Source organism: Myotis lucifugus, unplaced genomic scaffold (genome assembly GCF_000147115.1).
Source record: "Myotis lucifugus unplaced genomic scaffold, Myoluc2.0 scaffold_355, whole genome shotgun sequence".
In the NCBI taxonomy this organism is placed as follows: Eukaryota; Metazoa; Chordata; class Mammalia; order Chiroptera; family Vespertilionidae; genus Myotis; species Myotis lucifugus.
In genome coordinates, this window is record NW_005871403.1 from 924940 (window position 1) to 943482 (window position 18543).

The window sequence follows — 18543 nt, forward strand, 5'->3', positions numbered from 1 at the left end:
CCCCTGGTGGTCAGTGTGTATCATAGTGACCAGTCATTCCCAGTCGTTCTGCTGTTAGGGTCAATTTGCATATTACCCTTTTATTATATAGGATTGGTTTGAACTAAGTAAAATTTAAAAATGAGTTTCTTAGTCACACTAGCCACATTTCAAGTGCTCAGTAGTCATATATAGCTAGTTGCTGCCATACTGGACAGCTTAGATATGGAACTTTTTCATCATTGCAGGAAGTACTCTTGGACAAGTCTTCTAAGCAGTCCAGTCTGGTGGGTATAAAGAGCATTGGTGAAGGGAAAATCACGTTAAAGGGATAGGGAGAAGCTGTACCTTGAAAGAATTTAGGCATTGCTAAGGAGTTCAAGTTTACCCTTAAAGCTATTCGAGGTATTTGAATGATTTTATATGGAGGTATGATAGGATCCATTGTGTGTTTTAGCTAGATTCTTCTTTTTTAAGCTAGATGCTTCTAAAAGCAGGTGGAGGACCAGCCTGGAGACAAGTAGAGAGGTCTCTCCACTGGAGGAAAGAGAACAACCCGAGACTATTGCAGCTTTTTTGTTTTTGTTTTTTTTTTGGCGTTGCTCAGTAGTTGAGCATCGACCTGTGAACCAGGAGGTCACGCTCTGATTCCCAGACAGGGCACATGCCTGGGTTTCAGGCTCTATTCCCAGTAGGGGGCGTGCAGGAGACAGCTGATCCATGATTCTCTCTCATCATTGATGTTTCTTTCCTTCCCTCTCCCTTCCTCTCTGAAATCAATAAAAATGTATTAAAAGGAAAAAAAAGAATAAGGATCTGAACTAAGGCAGCAGTAAGAAAAGGAGAAGGGGATGGAAAGCGGGTGGGAGAAAGGTAATGAGTTTGCAGAGCTTGGAGATGCTTGAACTTGGGATTTAAGGAAGAGGGGGACCTTAAAGGCAGTGGATAAAGGGATGATGGTGAAGGTACTCGGTAAGGGAGCCTGGGGAGGAATGCTTGGGAGTACAAAAGCGATGAATTCGCATTGTGCAGGCAAGTAGCAGGGGGGCTAGAGCTCATTGGAGAGAACCTGCGCTGCGGAGCCCTCATTATGTAAGTGGTGCTTGAAGGTAGGGTAGCATGGTGACGGGGTAAGTCTAAAGCACGTGAGGAGTAGAGGAGCAGGGTGGCACCTGGGGGAATTCTGTACTCCTCTCTCCTAAGGGGCAAGTGAGAAGCAGGCACTCACAAGAGAGGAGTAGGAAAAGCAAGAGAGAGCAGGGTTACTGAATGAGGGGGTAGAGTGTCAAGAAAGGAACGGTCTGCAGTTCAGTTGCAGCAAAGAATTCAAGGAACTTAAGGAGTAGGCAGTGGTTGTTACTGGTAAACTTAATAAAGGCAATTTTATTCGAGCATTGAAGGCAGAAAGTGGATTATGGTTGGTTTAGGGGTACACGGGAAGTGAGGAATTTGAGTCAGTAAAGATTGATAATTTCAAGAAATGTTAAGAGAAGATGGTAATTGAAAGGGTTTCAGGGATTTGAGATCTGAGAAAATGAAACATGTTTATGTGCAGAGGGTAGAAGTGTCAGAGAAAGGGAAGTTGCTTGAAGAGGTGGGGAGAATGAAATTGGAACACAGATGGTGGAGAGATTAGCTTTGAACAAGGAGAAGCATCTCTTTCACCAAGACGGCTGTGGATGCAAATAATTTTATAAATAGCAGAGGAAGCCCTAACCGGTTTGGCTCAGTGGATAGAGCGATGGCCTGCAGACTGAAGGGTCCCAGGTTCGATTCCAGTCAAGGGCATGTACCTTGGTTGCGGGCACATCCCCAGTAGGGGGTGTGCAGGAGGCAGCTGATCGATGTTTCTCTCTCATCGATGTTTCTAACTCTCTATCCCTCTCCCTTCCTCTCTGTAAAATATCAATAAAATATATTTAGAAAAAAATAAATAGCAGAGGAAGAAATTCAGAAAGTTTCTGCCTAAACCGCTAGAAAGACGTTGTGGATATACTTTGGATAACATCTCAACTCAATTGCTTCTAGTTGTGTGATTTTGGGCAAATCCTGACCTGAGTTCTGTTTATTTAAAGATGGAATGGATTCCATAATGGGACTGAAGTTAAGGAAAGCTCTTCACAGTGTCCAGCCTATGGTTGATGTTCAGAATAGTTAGTCCTTCTGTCTTACCTTCCTTGAGATATAAATTATCTTCAAAAAGTAATAAGGAGGCCCGGACAGAGAGGCTCAGTGGTTGAGCGTTGACCCATGAACCAGAAGGTCACAGTTCGATTCCTGGTCAGGACACATGCCCCGGTTGTGGCTCAATCCCCAGTAGGGGGCTTGCAGGAGGTAGCCGATCAATGTTTGTATCTCATCATTGATGTTTCAATCTCTCCGTCCCTCTTCCTTCCTCTCTTTGAAATCAATAAAAACATATTTTTAAAAAAAGTAATGAGGTTTTATATCAAGTGTGCATCACACACAAAAAGAAGAGATAAGGAGATTTGAGACAGATTTCATTGCACAGTAACTTTCAAAGAAGCACCAGCAATGAATTTAAAGAGCATTACAAAGTATTTTTTCTCTTCTTAAATAGAAACAAAGGCTAACTGTAATAGGGACTAAATACATAATAACTCATGCATTTCGATGTTTTAGAAAACCATTGCATAATCAAGACATTCAATTAGAGTTGTCACTAGAGACCTTGAACTAGGCAAGTGCCAAAAGGTGCAAAGAGCTACTTACACCTGAGTATTTGTTTATATATATTCATATGTTTTCTTCCCTTGCTGTCCCATCTCCCACAGACCAACTCCTCCCCCTAACAAAGGAAAGCAAAAGAAGTGCACCCATACCTTGAAGGTTTTCCAAATCTTTCTTTTTGTGAGTGTAAATACATCTCTCGGCTGAAATGCAGTTATCCTTATTGGTTTGTTTACATTTTTGCATAATATGGTCTGCTTTCCCGTTTACAGTGTTTTTTGCATTTGGAGATTTAAAACTGTGTGTGCTTGCAAGATGCCATTAAAGTCCCTGGACAGTTTATTGCAGTTGTTAAGTAAACAGTTATTGAGTATCTGCTTTGCTAGGCAATGAGCTGAAACAGGATGTTGGGATGGTACAGACTCATTATAAAACTTGTAGGTGAGGCATACAGGTACATGTGCTAAATGGCATAATATATATATATATATATTTCAAAGAGGAAGGGAGAGGGATAGAGAGATAGAAACATCAGTGATGAGAGGGAATCATTGATTGGCTGCCTCTTGCACGCCCCCTACTGGGGGTCGAGCCCGCAACCCGGGCATGTGCCCTTGACCGGAATCGAACCCGGGACTCTTCAGTCCCCAGGCTGACGCTCTATCACTGAGCCAAACCGGCTAGGGCAGCATGATATATTTTTAAGTATCACTTTTGGAAAACATTTAAGAAGTCTTTATGCAAAGAGATTAAAAACTGTGCTTTTTGAAGGCAAAGATTTCCAAAGAGATTTATTGAAATTTTAGATGGAATTGAACTTTATGCCTAATTGAATGAAAAAAAACAAAACACCAACTCTTTATTGTAATGCCTGTTCTGACTTGCACTTTATTATTAGGCCAGTGTTAACTTTACGTTGTTAATTTTAGTCCCTTGCAGATATGCAGCATATTCAGGAAGAAAACCTATCCTCCCCACCATTGGGTCCTCCCAACTATCTACAAGTGTCCAAAGATTCTGCCAGTACTAGTAGCAAGAACTCTTCTTGTGACACGGATGACTTTGTTTTGGTTCCACACAACATCTCGTCAGACCACTCATGTGAGAATCTTTTCTACTTGTACACATTGTATTTTTTAATTTACTAGACTAGCATTTTTTAACCTTTATATATGCTCTCTTATTTAGTTGTTTGAATTCCCAATATTACATGCCTACCTTTCTAAAATCTGCTTGGCCATCTTCCATACAACAATAACTTTGTATTCTGAAGGTACATGAAAACTATAGGAAATGATCTCTGTTATGCCCAGATTTCAAGATCCCCACAGACCAACAGGGAGCCAGCCAAGTCCGATGCAAAAGCAGAGAGTCCTTTATTATTATTACAGACCCGGGTCTGGCTCCCAGCCCCCTCTGACCCAACGGCAAGAAGGGGGGAGGAGCGACCGCTGTGAGAAAAACCAGGGTTTTAATAGGGGGTGGAGTGAGGGGACTGTGGGCCCTGCCGATTGGCCAGGCTCAAGCCGGGTCTTGTTACATAGGATGCGGTAATTCTTATGGCGCGCACATCCCTCGACTGTCATTGGTTAGTTTAAAGAAATCCCGGGCGTGGCCAGCAGAGGCCTGGGCTTCCGGGAAGAAGGGGTCTGAGCACATGGCTCCTGCCCCAACATGGAGGATACGGGGTAAGATGGAGGGCATAGCCCTCACCCTTTCAATCTCAAATTCTGTTTGTGTCTAAAGAAATAGAGAAGCCAACATAATAAGAGAAATTAAGTTAAATTTAAGGAGAGGAATTAAGGGAAGACCTCTTTTGGAAAAAACCTAAGCGTCAGAGGAGTCAAAACAATCTGGATGCCTTCAGAGATAATGGCAGGAATGAACATCATAGATAGGAAGAACTTTTATAAAGAAAGAGGAATCCAAGTTTCTATACTAAATACTATAGGCCTGTTTATATTGTCTGTGTCTTCATGTGTGAGTTTTGGCAAATTGGGTGTTTTACAGAATTGGTCCATTTCATCTAGGTTATCAAATTCGTGGGACATAGAGTTATTCATAGTAGCACTTTATTATCTGTTTCCCCTTCTCCCCCCCCCCCCCCCCGCCATTATCTATCTTTTCAATATCAGTGGGACCTTTAGGCATGTCCCTTCTTTCATTTCCAAAATTACAATTTGTGTCCTTTCTCTTTTTTTCTTAGTTACCTTGGAAGCTTACTGATTTTCTCAATCTTTTCAAATAACCAACTTTTGGTTTTGTTGATTTATGTTTTCACTTTCATTAATTTCTGCTCTAATTTTTATTATTCCTTTTATTATGCTTTCTTTGATTTAATTTGTTCTTCTTTTTCTAGTTTCCTAAGATGGAAATTTAGATTGAATTCAGATCTTTTTTGTTTTCTAATATTTGCATTCAATGCTATACATTTCTTTTCAAGCACTGCTTTCACTGCTTCCCACAAATTTTGATAAGTTGTGTTTTCATTTTCATTTACTTCAAAATACTTTAAAATTTCTCTTGAAGTACTATGTTCTTTGTCTCATGAGTTATTTAGAAGTGTGTTTGTTGTTTAATTTCCACATATTTTGGGATTTTCCAGTTATCTTTTTGTTATTGATTTCTTTTTCTTTTTTTAATTAATCCTCATTGCCGGGGTTCTTGTCCCAGCATCAAGAAGGGTTCAGGAATCTGGAAAAGGCTGATGTGTAGATTAAAGAGTCCAGGGACTAATAAAGAGTCCGGAGACGAGATATAATTTTGAAAGGCATTGGGGGTCAGCTAAAGGAACTGAAGACTCCCTCCTTGTCTAGGACCCTTGCTTTTATTAACACAATTTGTCCTAAGGCAAGGTGGAGATAATACACGTCAAAGGGTAAGGTTTCAAAGGGCACAGAAGCATTGTCAGTTTGGGGAATAGCCTATGGCTGTTCAGGTGTTTGGTCAGTAGGAGGCAATAACATGTAGATTAAGATGCTCTTTAATTATCTGGCAGCCACAATCAGTTTCCTATTCAGGTTTGGGGAAATGCCTTCAGCCATTCCCAACAGGTGACTACATGTGTGACTCAACCCTGTTGAGTCCCCAAGTTTCATCAACCTTTTGATGGAACTCTTGAAATTACGACATGCTGGAATTGGTCCCCGGCACCTCATTGAGGATATTTTTCCATTGATTTTTAGAGAGAGTGGAAGAGAGAGGGAGGAACAGAGAGAAATATTAGTGTGAGAGAGACATATTGATTGGTTGCCTCCACACCCTCCCCAACCAGGGCCAGGGATTGAGTCTGCAACCAAGATATGAGGTAGGTGCCCTTGACTGGAATCGAACCTACAATCCCTCAGTCCGTGGGTTGATGCTCTAACCACTGAGCAACTGGCTAGAGCCTATTATTGATTTCTAGTTTTATTCCATTATTATCTGAGAGAAGAGACATGTGATTTTTACTCTTTTAAATTTGTTAAGGTATGTTTTATGGTCTAGTCTAATCTATTTTGGTGAGTTTGAGAAAAATGTGTATTCTGTTGTTGGATGAAGTAGCCTATAGATGTCTATTATATCCAGTTGATTGATGGTGTTGTTGAGTTTAACTATGTGCTTACTGATTTTTTTTGTCCGCTGGATCTGTCTATTTCTGAGGGAGGATTATTGAGGTCTCCAACTATAATAGTGGATTCATCTATTTTTCCTTGCACTTGTATCAGTTTTTGCCTTAATGGTTTGATTCTGTTGTTAGGGGCATACATATTAAGAATTGTTATGTCTTGAAGAATTTATATTTACATAAATATAATTTTATCAATATGTAATGCCCTTCTTCATCTCTGATTACTTTTCTTACTTTGACGTCTGCTTTGTCTGAAATTAATATAGTACTCCTGCTTTCTATTAGTATTAGCATGGGTTTTTATTCCTATCCATTTACTTTTTTTAAAACAATATATTTTTATTGATTTTTAGAGAGAGTGGAAGGGAGAGGGAGAAGGGAGATCAGTGAGACAGGGAAATATCGATCAGTTGCCTTCTGCATGCCCCCTACTGGGGATCAATTCTGCATCCTGGGCATGTGCCCTGACTGGGAATCCATCTGGTGACCTCCTGGTTCATGGGTCAATGCTCAACCACTGAACCACACTGACCAGGTATATTTTCTTCTTTTTTTTTTTTTTTTAATAAAGAGCAAATAAGCTCTTTTCTTTTTAAAAATATATTTTTATTGATTTCAGAGAGGAAAGGAGAAGGGAGTAAGAGATAGAAATATCAGTGATGAGAGAGAATCATTGATAAGCTGCCTCCTGCACACCCCCTACTGGAGGATTGAGCCCACACCCTGGGCATGTGCCCTGACTGGGAATTGAACCAGCAACCTTTCAGTGCATGGCATGACATTCAACCAACATAGCCACACCTGCCAGGGCCATCCATTTACTTTTAATCTCTATGTGTTTCTATGTTTTAACGTGAGTTTCTTGTAGGCAACAAATAGTTGGGTTGTATGTTTTCATCCACTCTGAAATTTCTCTTAATTGGTGCATTTAGACCATTGATGTTAAAAGTGATTATTGATAGAGTTGGGTTAATATCTACCATATTTGTAACTTTTTTCTATTGTCATTGTTCTTTGTTTCAATTATTGTCTTTCACTCTTTTGTTTTTCCAATTATGATTTCATTTTCTTTCTGTACTTAGCATATCAATTATACTTTTTAAAACTTTAAAGTCTATAGTTTTGTGGCTCAGTGGTTGAGCATCGACCTATGAATCAGGAGGTCAGGGTTTGATTCCTGGTTAAGGCACATGCCTGGGTTTTGGGCTGGATCCCCAGTAGGGGGTGTGCAGGAGCCAGCCAATCAGTGATCTCTCTCATCATGGATGTTTCTACCTCTCTCTCCCTCTTCTTTTCTCTCTGAAATCTATAAAAAAAAAATCATATTTTTTTTAAAAACTTTTTTTGTGGTTGCCCTAAAGTTTTATATACATTTATAAATAATCAAAGTTCACTTTCAAATAACACTATATCACTTCACAGGTAGTGTGAGTTCACCTTATTAATAACAAAATAATCCTTATTCGTTTCTCCTATCTCTTGTATTATTGCAGTCATTCATTTCACTAGTATAAGCATTCATAAGCGTTACACATAAGGTATAACTTAATACATTGTTGCTATTATTATTTTGAGCAAACTGTTAGATCATTTAAGAATAAGAAAAATGAAAGTTTTTATTTTACCTTCACTTATTCCTTCTTTGATGATCTTCCTTTTTTTTTTGTAGATCCATTTTTCTGTTACATTATTTTCCTTCTCTTCCTTCTCTCTAAAGAATTTTTAACATTTTTTGCAAGGTAGATCCAGTGGCAAGAAATTCCTCAATTTTTATTTGTCTGAGAAAGTCTTTTTCTCCACTTTTGAAGGATAATTTTGCAGGATACAAAACTCTAAGTTGGTGGCTTATTTCTCTCAACACTTTAAATATTTCATTTTACTCTTTTCTTGCTTGAATGATTTCTGAAGAGACGTAGATGAAGGTTTTATCTTTGTCCCTCTATAGGTTTAGTGTTCTTTTCCTCTGGCATCTTTCAGGATTTTTTCTTTATTTTTGATTTTCTGTTCTTTGAAAATGATATGCCTAGAGGTACAGTCATGTACTGCATTATGATGTTTAGGTCAGTGACGGACCACCTATACCAGTGGTTCTCAACCTTCTGGCCCTTTAACTACAGTTCCTCATGTTGTGACCCAACCATAAAATTATTTTCGCTGCTACTTCATAACTGTAATTTTGCTACTGTTATGAATCGTAATGTAAATATCTGATATGCAGGATGGTCTTAGGCGACCCCTATGAAAGGGTCATTTGACTGCAAAAGGGGTCTCGACCCACAGGTTGAGAACCGCTGACATATACAAAGGTGGGCCCATCTATATATGTAAAAGGCTAATATGCTAAGTGTCCGGCTGTCCAAACGGTGACTATGACATGCACTGACCACCAGGAGGCAGGCGCTCAATGCAGGAGCTCCCATGACACGTACTGGCCATTTACAGAGAAACAGTACCATGGACCTCGCGCCCACAAAGCAACACTTGGCTTCCCCCAACACAGGCCCTGCCACCACCCCGGAGTGACACCCCACCAAATTACAGCCAATGCTGCTGAGACCCCATGACGCAAAATGCGGCCCATAGCCCAGCCCTGCCCAGAAAAGGTGGCTGTGGGTGCCGGGTAATGATGTCACGTAGCAACGTCCGGCTTCTTCTCCCTAGCGACTAGCCTCCTTGCGGTTTCTTCAGCTCAGGTACACAACTTGCTTTATAGCCAGGTGGAAACATTTTACACTTTCACCAAATGCCTGTGAAGTGTTTTCTTGTGCCTCATCTCATTTGATCCTCACAGAAGTCCTGGAGTGGGTAGATAGGAGACTTGGTGAAATCCTATTTTCTTTCCATTAGCCAGAAAATGGAGATTTACAAAGCTTAGAAACTTGACCTGGCTGAAAAGAAGTAAGAAATGGTGGACCTTGAAAATGACTTCAGGTTTTCTCACTGTGCAGAATATAGTCAAACACTGCTGCAGCTAAATATTTTACCCTTTGTTCTCCCTGCGTGATCTACAATAATAATCTGCTTTGTGTTGATATTTACTGCTGTGTTGCTGACAGTTACCTGAAAGAGAAGTTAGGGTGCTTCACTGGGCTGGAAAAAGTAGCTAAATCAGAAAGCAGGTCTAATTAAGCAAGTTTATTCTATATCTGTGAAAGGCTAAGTTGACTCGTGCATGCGCGATACATATAAAGCTCTCGCTGGCACCAATCGCATGCATGTGTTTCAATCTGTCATTGTCGATCATGAATTTTGTTGACACTTCTATTAGAGAGAAAGGGCGAATAGCAATATTAAAATATTTCTTCTAATTAATTTCCTTCCATTGTGCACACATTCGTGCACCGGGCCACTAGTAAGATTATAATGGACCTGGAAAATTCCTGTTGCCTAGCAATGTCTTAGCCTTGTAACATCTCAGAGCAACATATTTAACAAATACTTACCATTGTGTTACAGTTGCCTGTAGTATTCAATACAGTAACATGCTGTAAATATTTGTAGTCTAGGAGCTGTAGGGAAACAGAATTTGTTGCCCCAAAATATATCTCTTTGGCATAAGGATTCTTTTTGGCTGGTTAATTTTAAGAAATAGTAGACATGGTAAAAGTTACCATTTATAAAAGACATTTGTAAGGGAGGTGTTCATTGTAAGGTTGTCAGGAAGAGGGGGGATGACCTTATCTCTAGATATTCTATCAGCTCAGAAGACAAGGACTGAAATTTGCACAACAACCGCACTCTTGTTAACCTGTGCTTTTCCTGGTAACCTCCCATAGCTGACTCTCCTCCCCGAGAATTTTCTTTTGTCTTCACTTGAAGATGGTATTTAAGGTGGTGGCTTCAGCCATTTTGGTGAGTTACTCAGTTTTCCTGGGTCTCTCCCATGTTATTAAGCTTTTTTTCTCTGTTAATCTGTCTTTTACTACAGGATGTCTCACCCAAGAACCCAGAGGGCTGGAGGGAAAGTTGTTTTTTTGTCTTTTACTGGCAGTAGGACATGCCGTATAGCCGAGGTGTTAGGGGCTACCCCATCTAGGGTTTGTAAGGCACTCTTACGTTCCCACGATGATGAAGTCACCTGACAATGCATCCTCAGGGTCGTCAAGTAATGCATGACTGTACTTGCTTTAAGTATTTATCTCGCTTGGTCTTCTCTGAGCTTTCAGGATCTGTGCCTTGGTGTCTGACATTACTTATGGTTTTATTTATTTTTATTTTTATTTTTTTAAAATATATTTTATTGATTTTTTACAGAGAGGAAGGGAGAGAGGTAGAGAGTTAGAAACATCGATGAGAGAGAAACATCGATCAGCTGCCTCCTGCACACCTCCCACTGGGGATGTGCCCGCAACCAAGGCACATGCCCCTGACCGGAATCGAACCTGGGACCCTTCAGTCTGCAGGCCGACGCTCCATCCACTGAGCCAAACCGGCCACGGCTACTTATGGTTTTAAATATTTGCTTCATTCCTTCTCCTTTTGGTAATCTCATTAAGCATGTTTTATACTAGTTGTTCCATAGACCGTGTATATGCTGTTCTTGTTTTCTAAGTCTTGGTCTCTTTGTTTTTCAGTTTATGAGGATTCTGTGGATATATTCTCTAGCCCAGAGATTCTTCATCAGCTGTTTCGTCTCCTAATAAGCTCATCAAAGGCATTCTTCATTTCTGTTACAGAATTTTGTTTTGTTTTTAATCTCTTGCCTTTTTAGTTCTTTCTTAGGATTTCCATCTCTGCTTATATTGCCCCTCTGTTCTTGCATGCTGTCTACTTTTTCCATTAGACCCATTGTTATAGAACAGTAAGAAGCTAGGAAAACTCCAGGACAAGCGGAATAGGGAAACTGAGACAGATAAATAGAAGTTTGCAGCCACCTAGTAAATTCTGTCTATTCTAAACCAAGGACACTTAAGAGTTTGCACTTTTCCTTCCCTACTAGAGGGCAAATAGCTTAAATCACCCTACTCAGGGAGACAGCAGAAATCCAGTTAGTGTATTTGCCAGCCACACCCAAGGACAGACAAATTAAGAGAATAAATCTCATTTTGGTATATCAGCATAAAGCTGATAAATACTCTATTGATCCGCCCCTAACACCTCCCCTAAATGCCCAGCCTTTAAACCTCTGAAAATGAAGGTCCCAGCTCACTCTCCCTCTAGGAAACACATCCATGCTGTCCTCCCCCTCCCCCCCACTTATCCCCTAACATCTAAGGGACCCCATGAGACTTACAACAAGGGAGTAATGGGCAGCTGCAGCTCATTCCCAGGGTGCTCTCTCTCGAGGGGCATGCCCTGCCATTCCCTTCTCTCTCTCCTTCCTCCACAGGCACGTGTCCCTAACCTCTAAGGGACCCCAGGGGAGCAAAGGGCAGCGGCAGTGGCAGCTCATCCCGGGCTTACCCCCTGAGCTTGTCTCCAAGACCCCTTTTTTCTGACTTCTCAGGGAGCCCTGGCAGCCTAGCCTGGGCTCCTGCTGCTGCTTCTATGCTCTTCCTTGTTTCACTCTCCTAAGTCTTATTTTTGCTGCGGCCAATAAATTCTTGCTTGCTTTTCTACACGTTGTCTCGATTGAGATCTTTCCCTCAAGAAGACAACAACCGAGGTCTCATCTCCCTGGTGACATCCTTAGCATATTAATTATAGTTGTTTCAAATTCCTGGCCTGGTAACTTTAACATCCCTGCCATGTCTGTTTCTTCAGACTATTTTTTGCTTTTTGGTATGCCTTGTAATTTTTTCTTGATAGCTACACTTAATGTATAGGTGAAAGGAACTGCTGTAAAGAGGCCTTAGTGATGTGGTGGTAGGGTTTGAGGGGAGGGGAGCCTTCCGTGGGCCTGTGATTAGGCTCAGTCTTCTAGTCTCCTGCCGTAGGTGGGACAGGATGGCCAGAGGGGCTGCCATTGAGTATTTCCCTTCCCCCAGGGCAGTTGGCTCTGAGTTTAACCTGAGCAGATTAATAGTTTCCCCCAAGGGCAGGCCTTGTTAATAATCTCAGAATGCTCTGACTTAAAAACGTTTCTTTTCCCCTTTCCCTCCTGGAAGCAAGAAGAGATCTTTCTCAGATACTCACTGTGGGAGTCTGATTGAGCTCCTAGACTTAAATCTGACAATACTTTGATGCCCTCTGACTGGGTCCGCTGGGGTTTGTAACTCTTGGAGTTGTCTGCACTGCGTGTCCAGCAAATTGTCAATTAGGTGCAAGCTTCCCTGTCCCGGCTCTGATTTCCAGGGAGGTTTCTGCTGGCGAGTCTGTCTCCTCAGGTAAGCCCGAGCTCCCTAGGCTTGTCTGTCTCATCTTGGGGCATCGGTTTGCCTGTGTGCTCCCCTCTCTTTCGGTTCCAAGAATTGTTGACTTTTCAGTCTGTTCAGCTTTTTACTTGTTAGGTTGGAATGACGACTTTTAAGCCCCTTACATGGGAAAATAGATATGGGAAGAACCCATATAAGGTATTTAAAACGTCTGTACAATATAAAGTGATAACAGATACCTGAATACCCTTCTCTGATTTTCTTTCTTTCTTTTTTTGGGGGTTGGGTTCTGATTTTCCATCTTTTGGTCTTACTTTTTAGGGAAATTTCCTTAATGTTTTTTTCTAACACTTCTATTGCATTTTTCATTTATGCTCTCATATTTTGAATTCTCCGAAGCTCTTTTTCTCCCCTTTGAGTAGTATTGTTCTTACCTTAGGGTGAAATATTTTGTTTTATCTCTGAAGTCATTCATTATATATATATATATTTTAACTTTTCCTTGAAAAATATTGTAGTTCTTTTTTTTCCCTACCTACTTTGTTTTGGAGTCTAGGCTTCATATTAGATTCTTTCCTGGGATATTTGGTGAGTGTTGTATGCTCATAATTAAGAATGGAAAATTAAAACGTAGTTTGAAAGCCCTGCAGGTAGTGGGTCTTATGAATAGTAAGCCTCTCTCTGGGTGATAAGGCTGAGTCACTGCCTTGGAGTGCTTCCTTTTTGAGGGGCTTCTCGGGTCCCCAGAGAAGACTCGGCCAGTCTTCTGCCTGAAGAGTCTGTACCTGATGCCATGTGGGGGAGTCCAACGGGGAGAGGCTGGAGGTCTCAATAGTCAGTGTGTGAGATGGCACTTACTAACCCCCTTTCTCGCTGTATCCTGCTGCCTTCACCTCTGCCTGGCCTTCTGCGGCTCAGAGACCTGTGCTTCCCCCTGTCCCCGTCTTTTCCTATATGGGGATCCGGCACTACTACTGACCAGCCTGTTGTGAATCTGATAAGATGGTACTTGTGGGCTTTTTCGGCCTGCTAGGTCAAACACTGCTTACATCAACTTTTAGCGTCCAAATTTTTGTGGCTGTTGACTTTTCTGTTCTTTTGCCCTTGTAAGTTTAGGCTCTAATCTCTCCTTCCCTTTCCCCCTATAGTTTCAAAATAACAACATGGTATCAAAATAATCTGATTACTAAAAAACATTTAAAAAACTTTTTGTGGGTATTTTTGTCCTTAGGATAATACCATTAGGAATGTCTAATTAAATCACCAAGTTTACAGTCTCTTGAAAAATTCATTTTGTTACTGGAAAGGGGACCAGGCCCTGAGGGGTCTGCCTAGAGCCGGCTGCCCGTGAGTGTGTTCTTGGCTCGGTGCAGGGAAGATGTCACATCACGGGTCCTGGTGACTGGGGACCTCACACAAGGAAGGGCGGGGAAGGAGCCTCGGCGGGGCTGCTTTGGCTCACTAAGAAGTGAGAGAGAAGGGGGCTTTGGGGACAGGTTCGGAGGGTAGCCTGAGACCAACTGCCACTGTCCATTGCTGCCCTGGCCGCAAGCCTCATGGGGTCCCTTAGAGTTTAGGAAGTGCATGCTGGTGGGGGAACAAGAGGGGAGCGGGAGTGCTCCTGGGAAGGAGAGTGCATACTAGGGCCTGTGTTTTGAGGGGTTTTAAAGGCCGGGAGGTTTTAGGGGAGGATCGATAGAATAGTCATCAGCTTTATGCTGATGTATCAAAATGAGATTTAGTCTCTTCATTTGTCCTTGGGTGTGGCTGGAAAATGGCACTCACTGGATTTCTGCTCTGTCTCCCTGAGTAGGGTGATTTAAGCTATTACCCTCTGGTTGGGGAGGAGAAGTGTGAGCCATTTATGCCTCTCAAGTGTCCTTGGTTTAGGGAAGATAGGATTTACTAGATGGCGGCCAACTGCTTGGCATCTAGATTTTCTAGGTGACTGCAAACTGCTATTTAATTATTTGTCTCAGTTTCCCTATTCTGCTTGTCTTGGCTTGTTAGCCTGTCTCTATTTTGGTGATTATGCTATCAAATTAATATATGGTTAGGTTCCTTTGCTACATTCTACTTTTGATTTCTAGGGATTGTTCTTTTTTTAAAATTTAATTTTGTTTCATAATTATGTATGGTTTCAAACTCAAAGCTACAAAATGAAGGACACTTAGTGAAATCTAGCTTCTATCCCTGCCCCATCTACCCTTTTCCTCTGTTACCCTATAGGCAACTGTTGTCTTTAAAATAGAACTGCTTCCTTGCCCACTGGTCTTTATTCTCTTATTCTAATTTATTTTCCTTAAACTCTTACCACTTCTGACATGATCACCCTCTTTTACTACTAGAATAGAATCTTCCTTAGAGCAGGGACCTGAGATGTACCAAATAAATGCATTTCTCAGTTCCCCTTCAGGACGAGTCAAAGGGGTTTTTGTGACCCCTCCACCTTTTTGAGTACCAGTTAGCAGAAAAGTTTACTTTCTTAAAAATGTATATTATTTGGTCAACATTGATTTCACATGAATACATATTAATTACTAGACGCCCGGTGCACGAAATTCATGCACTGGGGGGTGAAGAAGGGGGACCCTCAGCCTGGCCTGCGCCCTCTCACAGTCCATGACCACTCGGACATCCTTCTCGCAGTCTGGGACCCCTCGCTCCTTACCGCCCACCCGCTGACTCCTTAGCGCTCAGTTGCTGCACTCGCCAGTTGTGAGCCTGGCTTCTGGCTGAGCAGCGCTCCCACTGTGGGAGCACACTGACCACTAGGGGGCAGCTCCTACATTGAGCGTCTGCCCCCTGGTGGTCAGTGTGCATCAGTGACCAGTTGTTCTGGTCTTTCCGCCATAATGGTCACTTAGGCTTTTATTATATAGACTAGAGGCCCGTTGCACGAAGATTCGCGCAATAGGCCTTCCTTCCCCTGGCTGCCGGCCCTGGTTTTCCTCTGGCACCTGGGACCCAGGCCTTTGGTCCGGCCACAGTGGAGCAGCCAAGCCTCGAGGCTAGGCTTCTGACTCTGAGAGGCCCCAGTTTCCATGACAGCTTGTTCAACAACCCATGCAAGACCCAAGAGAGTATTTATTATGCAGGAGGACGGAGGTGCTCCAGTGTTAGAGTGAACTAGACTTTGTTTACCATCAGTTGTGCTAGAATGTGATGTATGTTCCTAAAAAGCACCATAACCTGCAGAGTTCAGTAAAAACAGCAGAGTTTATGGGCAAATTGAGATTAGGGGATACAATACTCAAAACTTTTGTCAGTGACATAAAAAGCACAATAAAACAGCACAGTTTTAAAAAAAAAAGCACAGTTTTTTCACATGTTAAATGGTGAAGAAATACATAAATACTGCAATAAATGTGACACTTTACCTTGATAAGACCTGATATTTGCTTTTAGAAGTGGGAATTGAAAGGCTTGCAACCTGTGAATTCAGCTGCGTACAGTGTTCTGTGTTCACCTGTTGTTACTCATGGACGAAATTGCATGTAGGCAAATGATTGTGCTCAAATTGTTTCCTAATGTCGACATAAGAAACATCCAAACCTATAGAGAATTTTTATGAGTTTATTTGAGCCAAACTGTTGTCAAATCCACCGAGGAAGCAAAACCTCAGTGGATTGAGAAAATGCTCCAGAGAACGGCAGCTTTGCTCCTTATTTTACACATTAGAACCAAATAGAAAGTGTCAGGGAATTATATGAGATCCACTGGGGATGGGTTAGGGAGGCGGGAGAAAGCAAAATGGGGAAATCTCTGGGATTGGATAAAAAGTACTAGTAAGCCCTAGAGACACATGCTTCCTTCCGTTGGTGGGCATAGGAAAGTGACATTTACACACATGGAGATGGTGTGTGGGGAGCAGGGTAACAGTGAGGGGCTCTGTGGGCTCCTGCTCTGGTGGGAGGTTGTGCCCTGGAGGGTCTGGAAAAGGGGTTTCCCTGACATACCAAAGGTATGTTATCCTAGATGCAAAAAGGCAGTAGACAGGCTCAGGTAAGGTAAAGCTTGACCTTTGTCAGGGAAGATGCCGGCCGACTACAGGGCTACCGACCATGACTCACTAGTAGTCAGGAAGTTTTGATTTCAGACCATTCTGTGTGGTTCCTTTAGATCTGAGTTTGCAAGTCCTGCCATGCAGGCCTCCCCTGAGCTTGTCAGGTTTAGATGTGGCCCCTTTTCATCCATGCTAATAATCATGTAGAACAGTTTACGTTTAAGTAGCCAGTACAGCAGAACTGACTACATTTTTCTTCTCTTTCTCCTTTAGATGATATGCCAATGGGAACTGCCGGCAGACGAGCTTCAAATGAGTTCTTGGTGTTTGGAGGGTATGCTTACACATAAGTAATTAAAATATTTTTTATATTTTGGTTTTCTTATAAGTACAGTTATAGAACTTTGTGTGTTCTTGAGTCTAAAATTTATTTTTTCAATTTATCATTTAAAAATATATATAATTGTGGAATAAAACACACAAAATCTGCCATCTTAACCATTTTAAAGTCTACAGTTCAGTAAAGAATATTTAGTGTTGTGCAGAACTCTTTCATCCTGCAGAACTGAAACCCAGAACTCAGTGTGTATGAACACTCCCCATCCCCCCTATCCTGCACTGGTAACGACCATTCGATGTCTGTTTCTATTACTCTGACTACTTTCTATAACCTCATATAAGTAGAATACTACAATAGGTCTTTATGTGACTGGTTTAGTTCGGTCAGTACAGTGTCCTCAAGGTCATCCATGTTGTAGCATGTCTCAGAATTCCTTTTTTAATGCTGAGTAATATTCCATTTGGGTCTATAGCACATTTGCTTATCCTTTCATCTGTCTGTGGACACTTGGAGTGCTTCTGCCTCTTGGCTCTTGTGAATAATGCTGTTATGAATGTGAATATGCAAATATCTGTTAATTAAAAGACCTTGCTTTTTAAAAAATACATTTTTATTGATTTTAGAGATGAAGGGGGAGAGAGAGAGAGAGAGAGAGAGAGAGAGAGAGAGAGAGAGAAAAAGAAAGAAAGAAACAGAAACCTCAATGATGAGAGAGAATCACTGATCATCTGCCTCCTGCATGCCCCCACTGGGGATCAAGCCCAAAACCCAGACGTGTGCCCTGACAGGGAATCATACCATGATCTCCTGGTACATAAGTTAGCATTCAACCACTGAGCCATGCCGGCCCGGCAAAAGACCCTGCTTTAATTCTTTTGGATATATACTGAAAAGTGGGGTTGTTGGATCATATGATAATTCTACTTTTAATTTTTTAGGATACGCCATACAGTTTTCTATAATGGATGCACCATTTTACATTCCTACAACAGTGTACAAGGGTTCTGATTTTTTATATCCTTGCAAACATTTGTTATTTTTTCCCCTTGATAATAGCCACCTTTTTTTTCCTAGTCATCTCCTTAATGGGTGTGCACTGATATCTCACTGTGGCTGTGATTTGCATTTCTTTAATGGTCAGTGGTTTTGAGCATCTTTTCATATACTTGTTTGCCATTTGTAAATCATCTTTGGTGAAATTGTCTATTCACATCCTTTGCCCATTTTGTAATTAGGTTGTTTTTTGTTGTCAGGTTGTAGGAATTCTTTATATATTTTAGATATTAACTCTTTATCAGATATGCAATGTACAAATATTTTATCCCATTCCATAGGTTGACTTTTCACTCCATTGATGTGTTCTTTGAGCACAGAAGTTTTAAAATTTGATGTAGTCCCATTCGTTTATTTTTTGTTATCCATATCCAAGAATCATTGCCTGATTCAATGATTAGGCTTGAAAATTTTTCCCTATGTTTTCTTCTAGGTATTAATACTTTTGGATCTTATGTTTTGATTTTTAATCCATTTTGAGTTAATGTTTTTTAAATTTATTTTAAGTCTTTTTTATTGAAAGTATTACAGATGTCCCTCCTTTTCCCCCTCCACATGGTTCCCACCCTACTCTCTGGTCAATTGGAAGTGCATAACAATTCAATATATA

General features: G+C 41.3%; 1 protein-coding gene across 1 annotated transcript in view; it reads left to right on the forward strand.

The window, feature by feature from the left end:
- ULK2 (unc-51 like autophagy activating kinase 2) overlaps positions 1–18543 on the forward strand; it is an 85453-nt gene that overhangs the window by 31379 nt on the left and 35531 nt on the right. The window contains exons 11-12 of the mRNA XM_023764852.1: positions 3600–3771; positions 16814–16874. Of these exons, the coding sequence (XP_023620620.1) occupies positions 3600–3771; positions 16814–16874 (233 nt within the window). The remainder of the gene's footprint in view (positions 1–3599; positions 3772–16813; positions 16875–18543) is intronic.